At 37.7% G+C, this 19,428-nt stretch overlaps 1 protein-coding gene across 1 annotated transcript in view; it reads left to right on the top strand.

Annotated features, from left to right (window-relative positions):
* Positions 1-19,428, top strand: part of SLC15A5 (solute carrier family 15 member 5) — an 86,649-nt gene that overhangs the window by 41,232 nt on the left and 25,989 nt on the right. The window contains 3 exon segments of the mRNA XM_090275112.1: positions 2,064-2,124; positions 2,703-2,891; positions 11,926-12,057. Of these exon segments, the coding sequence (XP_090131238.1) occupies positions 2,064-2,124; positions 2,703-2,891; positions 11,926-12,057 (382 nt within the window).

Here is a 19,428-nt window from a genome sequence, read left to right as displayed (position 1 = left end):
CACCACATCTGCTTGCTGTGGTCATGTCCTTTCACGACAACATGCACAGCACGGTGTCCTACAACGGCGCAACCTCTGAGGCCTTCCCAGTCAGCAGCGGAGTAAAGCAGGGCTGCGTCCTCGCGCCTACGCTGTTCGGAATCTTCTTCTCCATGCTCCTCCAATATGCCTTTAAGGACTGCAGCGAGGGTGTCTTCATTCACACCAGATCCGATGGCAAGCTCTACAACCTGGCCCGTCTACGAGCCAAGACCAAAGTCAAAGAGGTGCTCATCCGTGAGATGCTCTTCGCCGACGACGCAGCCTTGACATCACACTCCGAAGAGGGACTCCAGCAGCTAGTCACTTGCCTTTCCCACGCATGCAAGGAGTTCGGACTAGCCATCAGCCTGACGAAGACGAATGTTATGGCTCAAGGCACGGGGACTCCCCCATGCATCACCATCGACGGATACACCCTGGAGGTTGTCAACGACTTCACTTACCTCGGGTCCACCATCTCGAGCTCTCTGTCAGTCAACTTGGAGGTCAACCGGAGAATCGCCAGGGCAGCCACAGTTATGGCCAGACTGAACCGGCGAGCGTGGAACAATTCCAGCCTCACTGAGAAAACCAGACTGCGCATCTACCAAGCCTGCGTACTCAGCACTCTCCTCTATGGCAGCGAGACGTGGACCACCTACGCAAGGCACGAAAGGAAACTCAACAGCTTCCACATGAGGTGCCTGCGGCGCGTCCTGCATGTCGCCTGGCACGATAAGGTCCCCAACACCGAGGTGCTGAAGCGAGCCAATATGAGCAGTTTGCATGCAGTTCTTAGCGAGAGACGCCTCAGGTGGCTCGGCCATGTCAAAAGAATGGATGCAGGCCGTATCCCCAAAGACCTCCTCTACGGCGAGCTAGCAGAAGGCAAGAGGATGACAGGGCGCCCAAAACTGCGGTTCAAAGACATCTGCAAAAAGGACATGACACAATGCTCCATCAATCTCAACACATGGGAAGCTCAAGCAGACGACCGCCTAGCCTGGAGGCTCGCAGTCAGGCAAGGTACGTCACCGGCAGAGGCTGCGCGCAACGCGGAGGCGGTCCAGAAAAGATTGAGGCGGAAGCAGCGTCAACAGCAGCAACAACAGCCATCTGCCTTCACCTGTAACAAGTGTGGCAGGGATTGTCACTCCCGAGTCGGACTGCACAGCCATTCTCGGCGGTGCAGATAGACTCTCAGGAAGCTACGCCATCGTCTCTCGAGACGGACGGCTGCCAACGACGACGAGGAGACTATAAATCGGCAATGACAGAAAGACAGATATTTTTCACCTCATATCCCACAACTGCACCTAGTGGAATGCTTTGCATAGAGCAAAAACAGAATAAATATTAAATTGAATTAACATATTGGCTCTCTTTCTAATGAGTCTGAAATGTGCTGAGTAACCTAGATAAATGCAATTATATAATACATTTTAGCTTAAAGGTTAATCATATTAAAATTCATGTTTTTTATATGAGCTATTTATAAAACCTAAATCTCTACTTCACTATAAATGGGCCTTTTTGATACTTAAGGTAAAATAATAATAAATAAAAAGTCCCTCAAATTTTCTGTTATTCAGTTTTCTTCTTTATTTTTACACCTATTTCTTGGGAACTCTGTAAAGAGTAGACTTTATGGATACATTTAAATGCTAAGATATAATAAAAATTTTTACCTACCAGTTTCTCTATTAACCAAAGCAAGCACTAACTTATTTAATAATTAGGTTGGTTTTCATGTAGGTTAGCAAAATATGACTATTTCTAAATTTCAACTAAATTTTATCAAGCTAAATTTTGCCTATGCTTTAATGATGGGGATTAAGTACAGTAATAAGAATGAGAAATGGAATCATTGCAATGGATATAATCTGTAACAGAACTCTAACAAAATCCCTTGTCATTTTCAACCAAAGTTTCCCAGACAATTCCTTAAAAGTAAAAGAGAGCTAGACCACTATTTGAACAATTGCTTCCATTTATACGCTTTACCTAGTTAATTCACCTTTAATATTTTTTTTCCTAAACAGACGATCCTAGTCTTTAATTCTCTAATAGCTACTTTACTTTTTCTGCAAAGATCAGAGAAATGTAAGACAACTGAAGACTGATAATGCTTACAAGTTATTTCAAAACCATTTTTTAAATAACTCTTAAAACCTTATGAAGAGGTAATTTTATTTTAAATGCTCCCCAAATCATTTTTGATTCCTATATAGCTAAAAATGTGATAAAAAAATGACATATCTCAGGATAAAAGTTAAAAACTATTGCTTTATCTTTAATAATAATTGCTACTAATTGCTACTAGCACCAGTTATAGTACCAGCACATTATCTTGTTTAAATCTCATAGCCACCCTACAAAGTAAGCATCATTAACCCTATTTTAGAGCTGAGACAAGTGAGAATGAGATTAAATAACATGCCGGAGGCCACATAACCAGTAAATCAGGAAACAAGGAGGCAATACAGCCACAGCCCGCCAGGGCCGAAGCAAAGGATGGTCATATGACACAGTGAGCTGGCACCTGAATATCCTCAGGGCAAAAAAAAAAAAAAGTTGAGGAAACATTTTCTAGAGTCAATGTCTAAGAAATGTTATGGCCATTTACACTGATTTAGAGCTGTTTCTTTATTTTATTTTTCTTTTGCATTTTTTCCCTCCAGTCTCTGGAAATCTTTTGGCTGCATTGTCTGCGATGGTAGCTGGCTTCTTTGAAATGCACAGAAAGCACTTCCCTCCAGTGGAGCAGCCTCTTGCAGGCAAAGTTCTCATGGTTTCCTCCATGCCCTGTTTCCACCTGGTTCTTCAGTACATTTTACTGGGAGTGGCTGAAACACTGGTCAGCACAGCCTGTGAGTACAATTTTATCACCTCATGTTAGAACATACTGAGTCTGCACAGAACACATCACCTCAAGGGGTTGGCAATCTATTCACTGCCTGAAAATTTCCCATATTTCAAAACAAGCATATTTATCACCCTCTTTTTTTAACATTTAATCTTCCTTCATTCTTCTATCACATACAGAACAATTACTAATTCTACTGGAATGTAAATGAACTTTGTTAAAAGCAGTAACCATTTGGTCTGATACATGGAGAGGAGAAAGAACACTTCGCTAAAACCTAGAAGAAAACTCTAATATACTCCGATGAAAACTCTGCTCTTCCACCTCCCCTCTTCTCCCCTCCTTCCCTCTCACTCGTAGCTAAATTCACATATATACTCCCTCCAAAAATGACATTTATAATGTACTTTGGGAGTCTATGAACATGCAAATGAAGTGAAAATGTGAAGCAATTTTCCAGATAACTCAGTGTCTTTAAATTAAATTACACTAAATTAAGTATGATCACTGGTGTTTCATAAGACAGGTTCAAAATAACTATTAAATATCAAGGGTTGTCTGGATTGTCTAGATTGCTGTTATTAACTAAACTAGTCACTTTAAGATTCATCAAAATATTTCAGTGACTTCTTGAAATACAGTAATGTGTGTGTATATGTGAGTATATTTATCCCTGTAATAAATTGTCTTATATTTCTACCTTCCTTATATTTCCCTGAAATCGGAACTCTGATTGTAACTCAAGCCCAATTATACTTTACCAAGATTATTTTTATAACTTCTTATCTTCCTACTTTCAATATCTCTCATATTCTATCTACTTAGCACATAACCTTTAGAGTAATCCTCCTAAATGACAATTCTAAATCATTTCACTTGTGTCTAAAACCAATTACTCTATTATCTTCAGACTTATTTTCAAATTTCCTAACTATATGTATTTAATAAAGATATATATATGTATACACACACACACATACATCTATATACCAAAACAATTTATTGAGAAAAGTCATCCTGTCGCTTTCCAGTCCATTACCCAGTTCCATTTTTTTATAGCACTTCTCAGAATCTGAAATTATTTTAATTATATGTATGTTGTATTGCCTGTCTCTGACCATAAGAATGTACAGTCCTGAAGTCAAGATTCTTATCTTTCTTGTTCATCCTCTTATTCTTCTGTGTTCTTCCCTCCCAAAAAGTGCATATATAGGGTATGTGATCAATAATTATAGATAGCTGGATAGACAAATGAATGAATAATGTCTATCGCTATCTCTATTTGAGTACAATAAAAATATTCAAGTTACTGACAATATCCTAGATTGATGGCATGAAGCAAGAAGCACAACGGATCACTCCCCAAATTACAGTGGACATTTCCTACTTTATAAAGCCATGCCATATATTGGATATGATCTACAAGAGAAAAAAAAAAAACTGAAAACTTTTCAAACTTTGTCTTAATTATAGCAATATATAGCCCAACTATTCCATAACCTGTGTTTACTTATTTACTCCAAAAATATTGTGTGGGTATCTACAATATGCCTGACATTGCTCTAGATGCTTAAGACACATCAGTTAAAACAAGATCTGTCATTGTGGAACTTAGAGCATGTTAGAGGGTGATGAGTACTATAAAAAAAGAAAAGGTAGGTCAGGAGAAGGGAATCAAGAATGCCAGGTATAAAAGGGAGCAAGTTGTAGCTAAAAAAGATTGGTCAGGATAAAACTTAATGAATGGTAATATTTGAGCTGAGACTTGAGAGAGTTGAGGGACTCAGCCACAAGGACATCCGTAAAGAAAATCATTGCTGGCTGAGGAGCCAGTATATGCAAAGAAGAAGTGTTTGGCAAGAAAGTGCAAGGGGTCACGTGCAGTTGGATAAAAGCGAAGAAGGAAAACATAGTAAAGGAAGAGTTAGAATGGCCATAATAAAGACTCTGAGTTGGGCTCTGGGTGAAATAAAAAGGAGTGACATGATATAACTTACACTTTTAAAGAACACTTCTTTGTGTGTGGAGAATACACTATAGTGAGGAAATGGATAAGTGAGTTGAGACAGTAATTCAGGGAAAGCAACAAGTGTCTCAGACCAGAGAAACAGCAGGATACTTGGAGAGATAGAGTCAAAGTTTATTTTTATTTTGAAGACAGACCCAGTAGAGTATGAGAAAAAGAGGAGTTAATAATGACACCAATGTTTATGACCTGAGCAACTGAAGGAGGGAGTTGCCATCTACAGAGCAATAATGGCTACAGGTGGAGCAAGCTTTGAGAAGAAGATCGTAAGTTTAGTTTTAGACATTTTGAGAATGAGAGGTCAAGCAGAGACATCAAATAGGGATTGGATATCCAGGTCTGTAATTTGGTATTGAAACAAGGGATAGATGGAAGAAACAATGGAATACTGCTCAGCCATAAGAAAAGATGCAATACTGCCATTTGCCACAACATGGAATAATCTTGAGAATATCATGCTAAGTGAAATAAGTCAGATGGAAAAAGTCAAGAACTGTATGGTTTCATGCGTATGTGGGATATAAAACTGAAAGCAGCACATGAATGAACAAGATAAACAAATAAACAAAAACTCACAGATACAGGCAATGATATGGTACTTACCAGAAGGAAAGGGGCGTGGGAGGGAGGTAGCAAAGGGTAAAGGAGGTCAGATATATGGTGATGAAAAAATATTTGACTTTGGGTGGAAAACACCCAAGGCAATATGCAGATGATGTATCATAGAAATGTACACCTGAAACCTATATAATCTTATTAACCAATGTCACCTCAATAAATTTAATTAAAATTTTTTAAAAAGAAGAATCTTCAGTTCAGAGAGGCTGAGCAATTTTCCCAAGTCAAACCATAGCTATGAAACACTTGTGTACATCACAACTTCACCATAAATAATATTTGAAGTATGTTTTTCTGTGAGAACAATAAAGAATGTAATCAGTTGAGGGGGAAAAAAGAAGTGATAGTGAGAAAAGAAGAAAATCAAGAGTATTTTCTTAGAGGTCAAATGTAGCAAAGGTAGTAAGGAGGAGGGAGTGATCAGCCTTGTCAAATGCAACTGTTAGATCAAGCAAGATGAAGACTGAGAATTGACCACTGGATTAAGCAATTTGTGGGTTATTGGTGATTTTGACAAGAGCTTTTTCATGTGAAATACAGGGATGCACAAAAACCTAATTAGAATAAATTTAAGAGATTATGGGAAGAGAAGAATTGGAGACAATTCATTCAGAGGATTTTGCTTCGAAGGGGAACAAAGAAATGGAACAGTAGCTGACAAAAGAATGAGGTTAGCAAAGGTTGTTTCTTTTTTTAAATTTTTTGTTTGTTTTTAAGGAAGTAAAAATAATGACATCATACAGTGTGTTGGTGGGAATAATTCTATTGAGAGAGGAAATTAATGGTGTCAGGAAGAAGGAAATACTGGAGGGAGAGAAGCTGAATCTAATTTACATGTTGAGAATTTGGTTTTATATAGCAGCAAGGATACCTCATCAATAGTAACAGTTTGGAAGGCAGAGTATGTAGGTGCATTACTATGGTATGAAGCTTCTGTGGAAATTCTCTTCTGGCTGATTCAGTTTTTTTGGTGAAGTAGGATGCAAAGGTATGAAATTGTTGTCTAGGACAATGGGAGAGTGAACAAATCAGGAAGATATAGAATGCTGTCAGGGAGCATTAGGAGGCAATTTGAGGTTTACAGTCAGGAATTTAAAATGAGTTGGACAACATGGTTATAGATTCTTCTTCGGCCACATTAGGCTGTGTGGATATACGAGCAGAGATAGCAGACAATGAATCATTTTCAAATTCTAGAAAGCAAGAGATAGACAAGGGAATGAGAGTTTGTAAAGGATTATGATTGTAAGAACTGACCCTGAAACTTAACTTGGGTAAAAAGAGTAGTGAGGGCATGAGGGCATGAAAGAGGTGAAAAGAATAAAAGGAGCAATGGAGTAGAGTTCCTGCAGGATTACAACCCTTGGTAGGGATGTAGTAAAAAGCAAGCTGGGAAGATAGAAGGTGGTAGTTAAAGGGGAGCGCACCAAGTTGAGATCATGTAGCGGTTACAATTATTGGTTGGCAAACTTCTACTGAAAAGTGTCAGATAGTAAATAGCTGTGTTTTGTACACGTGTCTGTTACAACTATTCAAGCAGTCATAGGCATAATGAATGGATGTGGTTAAGTTCCAATAAAACTTGATTTATCAATAAGTGTCAAACTGGCAGAGACGAGGCGCAGTAGTGGAAGCAGCAGAGGCAGCAGTGGCAGGTCCATGGAAAGCACATCACATGTTTTAAAAAGTAGGGCGGGGCACCTGGGGAGTGCTCCCAGCACCAGACCAGAGCACAAAGCTCACAGTTCCAGAGCCGGGGAAAATAAAGTCTCATTGCTTCTGACTGTGCAAACCAGTAGGGGTTGAGGTGGAGACAGAAACTGCCATTCTCTCAGCAGAGTCCACTTGTTTAAAGGGCTCCCCTGGTCCTACAACATCTGCAGACCCACTTACTCTGGGAACAACAGCCAGGGCAACAGCTAGAGAGGTGCCAGGCCCATACAGAAGCAGGAGAATTGCCTGGAAAAGGGGCGAGTGCTGAGCAAGTGACATTGTTCCCTTTCAGACCCCTCCAACACACACAGTGCCACAATGTGGTGAAATGGGTCGCCCATACTGACGAATACCTAAGGCTCCGCCCATTACAACATAACAGGTGCGACAGCTCTACCTAAGACACATAGGCAAACAAACACAGGAGCCTGTCAGGATGAGAAGACAGACAAGTATGGCCCAAAAGAGGGAACGGATCAAGGTTCCAGGGGGAGAACTAAACGATGAGGAGATAGCCAAGCTAACAGACATAAAGTTCAAAACACTGGTGATAAAGATGATCACAGGCTTGACAGATATGCTTAAGTATGGGAAATGCATAAGGGAAGATATGAAGGCTATGCTAACTGAAATGAAGGAAAATCCACACAAAAGCAATGGTGAAGGGAAGGAAACCAGGGTTCAAATCAATGATTTGGAACATAAGGAAGGAAAACACAGTCAACCAGTACAGAATGAGGGAACAAGAATTGCAAAACATGAGGAGAGCCTTAGGAACCTCTAGGACAACTTTAAATGTGCCAACATTTGAATCATAAAAGTGCCAGAAGGAAAAGAGGAAGAGCAAGAAATTGAAAGCTTATGTGAAAAAATAATGGAGGAAAAATTCCCAAATTTGGTGAAGGAAATAGACGTACAAGTCCAAGAAGCATAGAGAGTCCAAAACAATCAAGACCCAAAGAGAACCACACCAAGACACATCAAGATTAAAATGCCAAAGGTGAAAGATAAAGAGAGAATCTTAAAAGCAGCAAGAGAAAAGCAGAGAGTTGCCTACAAAGGGGTACCTATAAGACAATCAGTTGATTTCTCAAAAGAAACTTTGCAGGCAAGAAGGGACTGGCAAGAAGTATTCAATGTGATGAAAAACAAGGACCTTCATCCAAGATTACTCTATCCAGAAAAGCTATCATTTAGAATGGAAGGGCAGATAAAGTGCTTTCCAGACAAGGTAAAGCTAAAAGAGTTCATCGTCACCAAGCCATTATTATATGAAATGTTAAAGAGACATATTTAAGAAAAAAAGGTCCAAACTATAAACATTAAAATGACAACAAACTCAGAACTATCAACAACTGAATCTAAAAAATAAGAACAAAATCCAACTAAGAAAACCAGAATAGGAACAGAATCATAGGTATAGGGATCATTTGGAGGGTTATCACCTAGGAAGAGGAAGGGGAGAAATGGTGAAATGGTGCAGGGATTAAGAAGCATAATTGGTAGATACAAAATAGATAAGGGGAAGTTAAGAATAATATAGGAAAGGATGAAGCCAAAGAACTTATATGCATGACCCATAGACATGAACTAAGAGGGGTGGGATTGCTGGAGAGAAGGGGGTTACTGGGCAGAGGGGAGCAAAGGGAAAAAAATTGGGACTACTGTAACAACATAATCAATAAAATATACTTTTTAAAAAAAAGTGTCAAAATGGATCTTGCCTGACCATACATAGTGCACCAACTCCTGGTCTAGGGTACAAGGTTCAGAATGTGACCACTGGTACGACTGGCTAAAGTAGAGTGGAGGACAGGAGATTGGATAGGAGGTCAAGGAATAAGAAACCAAGATTTGGCAGAATCGAAGGTTGAAAGAATGATCTCTCTGTATGTTAACACTGCCAAGAATTAAGGCAGGAGTAATGCTAGAGGGTGTGATGATGAGAAAGAAGTTGTTAACTGATTAATGGAGGAAAATGGCTTAAAAATTGGAAGATGATAGCACAGAAGATACATATTAGGTCATATAATCAGATAATCTGAGATTCAGATCTGAAGCTTTTTAGACATGAAAAAGAAATGATGTTTGAAAGTGGTAATTGGATAGAGTTCCATTTTCTGGACTGTGGTACTTGGTCAAAATCCTTCTTATTAGACACAATAAATGCATTTTCACTGTTTCAGTACAATTGGAGTAAAAGTAATTTCTAGCAATGACTCCCCAGTACCAGGTACTTCAGGAAGGTGGTTATGGCCCCATAATTTGTAGATTCTATATAAATTGTGATGAGACATCTTTGCAAACACTAACCAGCCTCCACCTGGAGGCAAATTTCAGCTCTCATTGGCAAGAAAACTAGATTTTACATACACACTGAGTAATTTTTACTGTGTCTTCATAGTGAAATAAGAATTTTAGAGTAGTGGCAGACTTGTTGATTATATATATCTATAGCATAATGTGCCAAAAAGAGTATCGTGAAGTGCAAAAAATCAAGTTGATGATCACTAAAGTCGAAAAAGATCAGAACATGCAAGAAGGTGCCTGAATACGAAGAGCCCAGGACTTTAAAAGCTAAGTCCTATAAAAGGGAACAGGAGGCTTTCAAAAGGACTAAAATGACACCAAAGAGAGATTAACCAGCAGGCAGAGGCTGGCAAAGTGTGTTCATGAATTATATACAACACCAGAACTTCTAGCAAGAGAAAAGCGTAGGATTAATAATTAACTAGCAGAGTAATAATGGGCTCATACGTTCTGATTTTTCTCCATGAAAGAAATCAGCCAACTTAGTCTTCCTGCCCATTGTTTGTCTCCTCATATTTAAAGCGAGGAAAGTTCATAAGCCAAATCCTTTTTATAACTGAATCCTTTCTTCCAGTGCCTCTCCAGCGTTTCCCTCATGCTTCCCTTTGAATCTTCCTGAAAATACTTGCAGCTTGGCCCCAGGCTCCTGCTGGTGATTTGCACTGAGCAAGAAAGTTGGGGTACCCACAGCGCCTGGCCGCCAATATCTGAAGCTCGTCTCCACAATGTTGTATTTATCACCATCATTATCTTCACCTCCAATAAGTGTTTGTGGTATTAAGTGCCTGGTTAGCACTGCTCTATGTTTTGCATGTTTTTGCATTCTGCCCTCGCAGAGTGTAAAATCCAGGAGAGATGTTCCTGTACCTTTTCCCACCCCCCAACCCAGTGCTCAGCACATTTCCTAGGGCATGGATAGGACACCTTTCAAAATGTATTGGATGACAAATAAAAACATGTGGAGGACGTGCAGAAAGCAAAACAAAAATATTGAATAAATGCAGGAGGAACATGAATACATTTACATTATGTATTAGTAAGTTAGTTTAAAAGAGCTGGACAAATATATTTCCTGGGGTGAAGTAGTGAGGAGATAAGATCTCTTTCTTCTTATAAAGAAGGAAACTGAAGGTTTCATGTTCACAGTGTATCAGTTTTCTATCACCACTTTTTAAAATGAGCTTTAATGTTTATTTGTGATCTCTCATTGTAGAAAAATGTGCTAAGTACAAAAGAGCAAGGAGAAGAAACATTAAAGATCCAATAGTTCAACTACTCTTAAGTTAAAACTCTTCTTGTTATTCAATGTGTTTTCTTTTAATTTTTTGCTACTCCAGTATACCCATGTTCCAGCTTCAACAATTTTTGACTCATGGCCGAACTTGTTTTATTTCTACCCTTATTTGTATACCCAATTTCTCATTGCTGTGTAATGTTGAAGCACATCCCAGATATCACATTATAATAAATATTGTAAATATTTTAGCATATGTGCCTAGCTTGTCATGCATGTTTTAATAGTTATATTAATATGATATGTACACATACTTATTTTCATCTACTTCTGATATCAAAAAAGTATTTTTAATTAATTTTTTCTTTTTTTATTGAGGTATAATTGACATATAACATTATATTAGTTCCAGATGTATGACCTAATAATTATATATTTGTATTCACTACAAATAATCATCACAATAAGTCTAGTTACCATAGGTCACCATACAAAATTATGAATTTTGGTGAGGGTTTTTTTGTGCATGTATGATGAGAACTTTTAAGACATACTGTCTTGGCAACTTTCAAACATGCACTACAAAATTGCTGACTATAGTCATTGTGGTGTACATTACGTCCCCATTAGTTATTTATTTTATAACTGAAAATTTGTACGACGTAATACCCTGCACCAATTCCACCTACCCTCTGATAGCTTTCCCCATTCTGTTCTCTGTATCTATGAATTATTTGTTTTACTGATTCTACGTATAAGTGAAATCATATATATTTGTCTTTCTCCATCTCACTTATTTTACTTAACATCATACTCTCAAGATCCATGCAGGTTGTAACAAATGGCAATATTTTTCTTTCTTTTTTATGGTTTAGGAGTATATTGGGACACCCAACCACTAACTGATCAAAATTTTCTTGTAATTGTACAAGATATATTTTGCTATATTTTATTTTTTAGACATCTATAAATTTTAAGATTATATATCTTACTGTAGTCGTTTTAACAAAGTCCAATCAAAATGTTAACTGTATCAGTAAACTTTCTTTGAGATACAATCAATGTTAATTTGAATAGTATCTATGAAAGTACGATAGAGAAAACGTTCTAAATTCTGACCTTTTCTTTGTCTCTCAGTTTCTATAATATCATACAGATTTGTTCCAAGTACCATCAGAGGAAACTTTATGAATTTTTTGACTCTGTCCAATGGATTTGGTTGCTTCATGGCAGCACTGCTGGTGGAGTTGGTCTATCTCATCTCAGAAGGTAAAAATAGGTTTATGGTCTGCTTATATATATTGATTTGATGACTAGAGAATTAAGGGATACAGCCTTAAGAAGAAGTGTTTTGCCAGTGTAGTCTTTTTTTTTTCTAATTGATCCACTTTTGCAATTAAGATGGAGTTATAATAAAAAATAGACTCTAGCTGTATTTCTTAATTTCTGAGAACTGTTTTTCTTTTGTTAGGAAGAGATAATTACAGAATGTCACTTCTCATAACACCCTCCCTGCCATCTTTCTTTAGTGTATTTTAAAGCAAACCGGTCATTATATTCTTACTAAGTCTTTCAATGAGGCCACATTCAATAATACCTCATAGCTGGCATAGATAACCCTCAGAAAAGGTAATTTCTGTTTAAATAGAGGTATCTAGATGATATTCCTCTCTTTCGCTCTCTCTTTTTTTTTTTTTTTATTGTTTGCCAGAAATCTTGTATATGCAACCAAAGAGAAATCATGCATTAAATAGTAAATTGTCTTGGAATTTTTTTCCTATGCAGACTTTGGTCATAAGAAAAAAACCAAACAGAAGAAAATGAAGTACAAATATAAAAAGTTCTCTTTTTCTATGTTCTGGTAGAAAAATCAGACATGATGACAATAATGATTAGCTGTCACAGTGAGATATCTTTGACTATATTTTAAATTTACAAACTTTTTCCTTTATTTGTTCCAAGATGTTAATATAGTTTGTTTGTTTTTTTAATGTACTTCTGCTTATTTTATGAAAAATACTACAAAATTTATTCTTTTCTACTTTCAAAAATACTTATGTTGTGTATTTAAAATAATGTAAAGAAATGTGGGTTTGTGTAGTCTTATAACCAACAAATCTAATTTACTTACTTTCAAACTATAGAAAAAAAAAAACTGCTATGAATGAGAAACTTCTTTTAACACTAGGTCTCTATTCAAAAAATATTTATCAAGGACCCTCTTTGTTCCATGCACCATAATGGGCATTATGATACCATGGCAAGCAAAATTAATACTTCCAAACCCTCATAAAATGTCTGGGGTTGTAAATAAACCATGAAATTAACAGTGATAAGCTCAATAAGTAGAGTTTTAGGAAACAAATATAAAATCCATGATTGATTAACAAGATCAAACACTGCCCTTGTCTTAGTTAACTGAGGAAGTTAAGCAAAAACATGTATTGAATACTTCCTATGTGCCAGGCCCTGTACTACACTGAATTATGTGAAATATATTTCCAATTCTCAAAGAGCTCAAATTCAAACTGTCATAACTAACTGTGTGAACTGTGGCAAGTTATTGATTTCTCTGGTGCTCAGATTTTTTTATATGTAAACAAGGAATAAAACATTGTTATTATAATTTTATAAGATAACCTGGCAAAGTCTTACCTATATTTCTACCTGAAACATATTAGGTAGAAAGAACATATGGTTCTTTTCTTCACACTACACAATGAAGATGTTTCTGAAGATTTGCTAAAAATGTAAATTTCTATTATCAAACATTATTTGATGTATTCTAGGAGAATTTCAAAGTCAAATATTAATACCAATTTATCTTTTATATAAATCTAAATTTTTCATATGCAGTGCTTAAGCAACTTACCCAGAATTAGTCCAAACCTCACTGGTTAAGTTCTCCACAAGACTGTGCTCACTTTGACATCAGCCACAAGTTTAGAGGTCCCAGAATGGCTGTCACTTCTGATAAGCTGGCTATAAATTTGGAGGTCCCCAGAGACTCCCCTAAATTTCATATTTTGCCAGAATGACTCACAGAACTCAGGAAAGCACAATATTTAGATACATCTTTATGAAAGGAAAAGAATACAAATCAAAATGAGCCAAAGGGAGAGACACCTAGGACAAGGTCTGAAAAGGTTTCAAAAGTAAAACTTCCTTCATCCTCAGGGATGCAGTGCCTAACAGACACATCACTGTGTGACAATTTGCGAAGTATTGCCAACCAGGGTAACTCATCGGAGCTTCAGAGTTTTTATTGAGCTTTTTACTACATTAGCAGAACTGATCAAATCACTGGCTAGGTGGTTGAACTTAATTTCCAGCATCTTTTCCTACCCCAAAAGTTGGGCCAATATCTTGTGGCTCCAAGCCCCAATCCTCTCATCACATGATTGGTCTTCCTGGCTGGCCAGCCCCCATTCTGAGCCATCTCTTTAGCAACAGGTGGGGTTTGAGAGGCTCACTGCAAATAAGAAAGACACTCAAATCACTCAGGAAATTCAAAGGGCTTAGAATTTACATCCTAGTGACCAGAGACAAGGCCAAGCAAATTCTTCATTACACATAACTATTTCACTCAAAACCTAAATATCTATTGAGAATTTGCATAGCATGGGAGGAGCTGTTACACACATTATTGCATTTATTAGAAGCATCTTATAAAGGTGATATTATGATCCTTGTTTTAAAATGTAACAATTGAGGCAGAAAAAAGAAAGTGAAATGCTCCAATTATCACAACTAGTATTTGACAGATCTGAGCCTTTCAGTGTCTGAAACCGATGCCAGCATTGACTGCAACACACCAAAAAGTTATTAGAAGTCACCCTTACAGAACCACCTTGGATGAGGGTCTACATATAAGATGTTATTGAGTATATTCTAGATAGTCGGCAGCGGTCCGTCTCGAGAGACGATGGTGTAGCTTAAGAGTCTATCTGCACCGCCGAGAATGGCTGTGCAGTCCAACTCGGGAGTGACACGGTATCTGTCTCCTCCCGTGTTGAATCGACATCTTGCAATGACGCTGGAGTGTCCTCTCCAGTGAAGATGAAGCTACAGAGCCTGGGCAGGGTGATATGGAGGGTCTGCTGTTGCCCATGCAGCAGACCCCCCCTCTCTTCGCAGCTGAGGGATCCAAGGGAAAGACGGAGTCAATACAGCTTGGCTTCAGGTGCGCCGCAGGAGTTGCCGGTGTTGACTACAACGTCAAACCGCCTTAGGGACTCCGGCTCCAGATTTTCTGTCGGGGTTTACTCCCTTAGCCTTTCCCCTGAAGAGGTATGCCGCAAGGCAGCGGAGGTTTTTTGGAATCAGAGTCTTCCTTCTCTGATGTGCCCTGACTGGAAGATCGAACCAGCGACACTTAGCTCGCAGGCCGACGCTCAATCCACTGAGCCAAACCAGCCAGGGCTTATTCTAGATAAAGTAAAGGTAAATAAATAAAAGTTTATATAATTCTGGCAGAGTCTGAAAGGAGGTTTACTAAGGACTTATTCTCAGCAAAATAAGATGTGCAGGAGGGCACTCTAAACTTGTATTCAAGAGAACACCATATAAATTACCACTAGTTAACTTAATTTACTTCTTATTTTAAGAATTTTCCTGTTTGTAATTATCTTATTATATCAAATCGTATCCCAGTTAGAATCCTACAATTGAATGTTACCTTAAGGTCATCTAGTCTAACACTGTATCAAAAACTACATGTACTAGCATCTGCCAGTACCTAGAAAAAGTCCTACTTTGAAATATAAACTGAGTCTGCCCATCTCTTGAGAACTATGTTCCACAGAATAAGTTTAATTTTCTATCCACATAGTAACTCTTCAAACTTTTGATATATATTTGGAAAAATAATGTGGTACAGGGTTAAGAAAGTAGGTTCTGGAGTTGAATCCAGATAGCTTAGCTATGTGTCCTTGATTTCTATGCCAGTAATGACAATAAATAATTCATCATGTTGCTCTAAGGATTAAGTAATTAATATACATGGTAAGTGCTCAATATAGATTGCTATTGTGACCTTATAGATGAACCAGCCCAGTTTTCTCACATTGCTTGATTACCTGATTTTTCACTATAAAAGCCCCTCTGTCCATTAAACAAGCCACAATTTGTCAGTATCTTTCTTAATATATGGTGTCCAGAATCAAATACAATACTCAAGATGGATAGACATGATAGACATGTCACTTTGATTAGCCTTCTCTCTCTCTCTCTCTCTCTCTCTCTCTCTCTCTCTCTCTCTCTCTCTCTCTCTCTCAATGCTAACAAGGATTCTGTTGACTTTTTCAGTAGTTGCATCATGCTTATGGTCAATTAAAACTTTAATTTTTTTCCTATTTTTAGCAACCTCTATTCAGTTCCACTCATCACAATTTTTTTTCCTAATTAAATGCAGGAATTTATCCTTAATAAATGTCAGCCCATCATCCTAAGTAACACATTTTTAAAACTTGATTCTGTCATCCATTGAATTACTAATCTTCACTTCTTTACTAGCTTTGTGTCATCTGCAAATTTAGTAAGCAAGTACCTAGACGTCTTCCAGGCAACTGAGAAATTGTTGAATTGGACAGAACCAAAAATAGAGCTTATGGAAAATTCTTAGAGACCTCACTGAAAGTTAATGACAATCAACTAAACTCCCTTTTGGATTTAATCAGCTCCCACTTCACTTAATTGCTATATTCAGCCCACATACGTCTCCATCATTCCCTGAATGACATCACAGGACACATTGTCATATGTTTTTCTCTGAACAGGATATGGCTGTGTTTATGACAGTACCTTTTGACATCAGTATAGCATTTATCAAGAAAGGAAATGAAGTTCATTTACATGATTCAGTTCTAGCGATCCTATAGTGACTTACAGTGACTACTTAGGATCCTTAAAAGAGAGGGATCCTTTGACCTTATGCCTGATTTTGAGTAACTCATCATCTCTCTAAAACTGTTTCCTTTGATTTATAAAAGGAAATGCTGCACTTCGCTTTTCTCAGAGATGATAAAAAGATAAAATTAAATAAGGCTTTTGAAAATTGTAATGTCAGAGATTATTTTAAATACAAAATTAAGTCATATATTACAGTGGTCCATTTGGTTTAAAAAAAATCAATCTATTTAGTCAAACAACCAGACCAATATTTTAACAGAGCCGACAGTAATGAAACCAGCACTCTTCACTATCACTATGTGCTTAGGCACCCCACATGCCTCCACATCCTATTTAGCACATAGGATATTTTAAACCCTTAAGGATTCATGTCAGCTCAGCATGTGTGTATGTGAGTGTGTGTGAGTGGGAGTGCACGATTGGAAAAGATAATCAGCTATCACAGCCTCCCAGTCTCCAAGCTGCATTAGTCATTTTCAGCACCATGATGGGGACTGGTGTGAATGCGGTAAATTCAAAAGATTTCTCAAAACTTGACTGTGCAGACAGGTAACTGTTAGAGTGACATTTTCAGTACAAGTAAGAAAACTGATCCTTCTGGGATCTCTAACTCCGACTGCTTTAAAGGAGAATATACAAGACTAAACCCATCCTCCTACACTAATCATTTCAGGAATAGTTTATCTAAAAGTAGCAATGCTAATATAAAGGAGTGAAGAAGTCAGTCAAACTGCTTATTTCAAATATATCTCATGAGCAACCAGATCAATTTTTTCACACTCCTGAGTTCGAGCTTACTTTTTGACAAAAATAACAAAATAGCATTCAGTGAAAAATGACATCTTTGTTAGGGTGATGCAAGTGATTGAAAGATCCAGGAAAATGTTTGAGGGAAGAAGTGTAGTTGGACAGAATGAAGAAGTCAAGGTGTACATCTTGTTGTCCCTGCTAGTCCTTCCTCCACAGAATTCAGGAAAAGAACAAGATCATTTTAGGTTAAAAAATGTGGCCTTTTAAAATTCTCATTTAGAAGGAACTCCTACCTTTAGACTATTATGCTTAGTGAAATAAGCCAGGCGGCTAAGACAAATACCGTATGATCTCACCTGATATAGGAACATAATGAACAAAACAAACAAACAAGCAAAATAGAACCAAAGGCATGGAAACAAGAAACAGACTGACAGTGCCCAGGGGGGAGGGAGGAGGGGAAAAAAGGGGGGAAAGAAGGGGAAATATCCTATCAAAGAACTAGTATAAATGACCCTTGGACACGGATAACAGGGTGGGGATTGACTGTGGGAGGGAAGTGGGAGGGGTAAGAGAGAACAATAAAAAATTCTCATTTAAATATCTATGGTTACTGAGGCCACTGACAGCTACTTCAGCATGAATCACCTAGTCACTCTTGACTTAGGAGTTTGTAGTTGCAGTAAACTTGAAAGAAGAAAATATTTATACATCTGGAAAGGTGTACATCTGGATTTCACAGACCCATGCTTATTTTTCAAGTGGTGTCTCTTCAAATTCAGATCAAAGCCTCTGGTCCAACTTCCCATGGATTTTGAGATGACAGATTTTTAAACCCAGAGGGAAAAAGAAGTAGCCCACTAACCCCAATACTCTACTGTCCATGAACTAGTTCAGTGCCAGAGTTTCTGTGCTAACTAGGCATGCCCCCAACAGCTTGCATAGGCAAACTCTGTTTATGGTCCTTAGCCAGAATTAGATACAGAGTCCTCCTTATACAATGGGGTTATGTATTTCAGAAACAATTTATTCTACACCCTCAACCTTTGGCTCCACAAAAAACCTTGATGCTACTCAGAGATCTTAGTGTTCATAACAGTCTCAGGGCAGAGCCCAAATTACCCTTTAGATCAGTGGTTCTCAACCTGTGGGTCGCGACCTCTTTGGGGGTCGAATGACCCTTTCACAGGGGTTGCCTAAGACCATAGGAAAACACATATATAATTACATATTGTTTTTGTGATTAATCACTATGCTTTAATTATGTTCAATTTGTAACAATGGAAATACATCCTGCATATCAGATATTTACATTACAATTCATAACAGTAGCAAAATTACAGTTATGAAGTAGCAACAAAAATAATTTTATGGTTGAGGGTCACCACAACATGAGGAACTAATAAGGAACTATATTAAAGTGTCACAGCATTAAGAAGGTTGAGAACCACTGCTTTAGATGATGGAGAACAACCGTTCATTGCTATTGGCCCACAAGAGGTAGAAAGGGAACAGCTTTGAGTCAGACAAACCTGAGTTTAAATTCAACTCAACTCAAAAAACTGTGAGATCTTGAGCACATTAAGTTTTCTGAGTCTCAGTTTCTCCTTCCCTAGAATAATATCACTAAAAACTTCCAAGAATTCTATGAGGACAAGAAGAAATAAATATAAAGCACCAGATAAATAAAAGCACAATAAAAGGATTTTTTTTGTTGTTGAGATTGTAATTTGAGTGAAATCTCAACAATTTCCAAGTAAACAAGGTTTATCATGGATATGATGTTCTGGTATTGCACTTTAATAATTCTGTAGAAAATAGTGTGTTCCGTAAATGCAGAGCTCAGTATCTTTATTGAACTTCAATTTCAGGTCTAGATTGGGATGAGATGAATAAAGCAGTGCTCTGAGATTCTTTCTGGCACATGGACCACCAATGTCATTAGTGGAGCTTCCTTTGCATGGCAAATTTAGAAGTCTA

Source organism: Furipterus horrens, unplaced genomic scaffold (assembly GCF_987537825.1).
Source record: "Furipterus horrens unplaced genomic scaffold, mFurHor1.1.pri manual_scaffold_4, whole genome shotgun sequence".
In the NCBI taxonomy this organism is placed as follows: domain Eukaryota; kingdom Metazoa; phylum Chordata; class Mammalia; order Chiroptera; family Furipteridae; genus Furipterus; species Furipterus horrens.
This window is presented reverse-complemented; position numbering and strand designations above follow the sequence as displayed.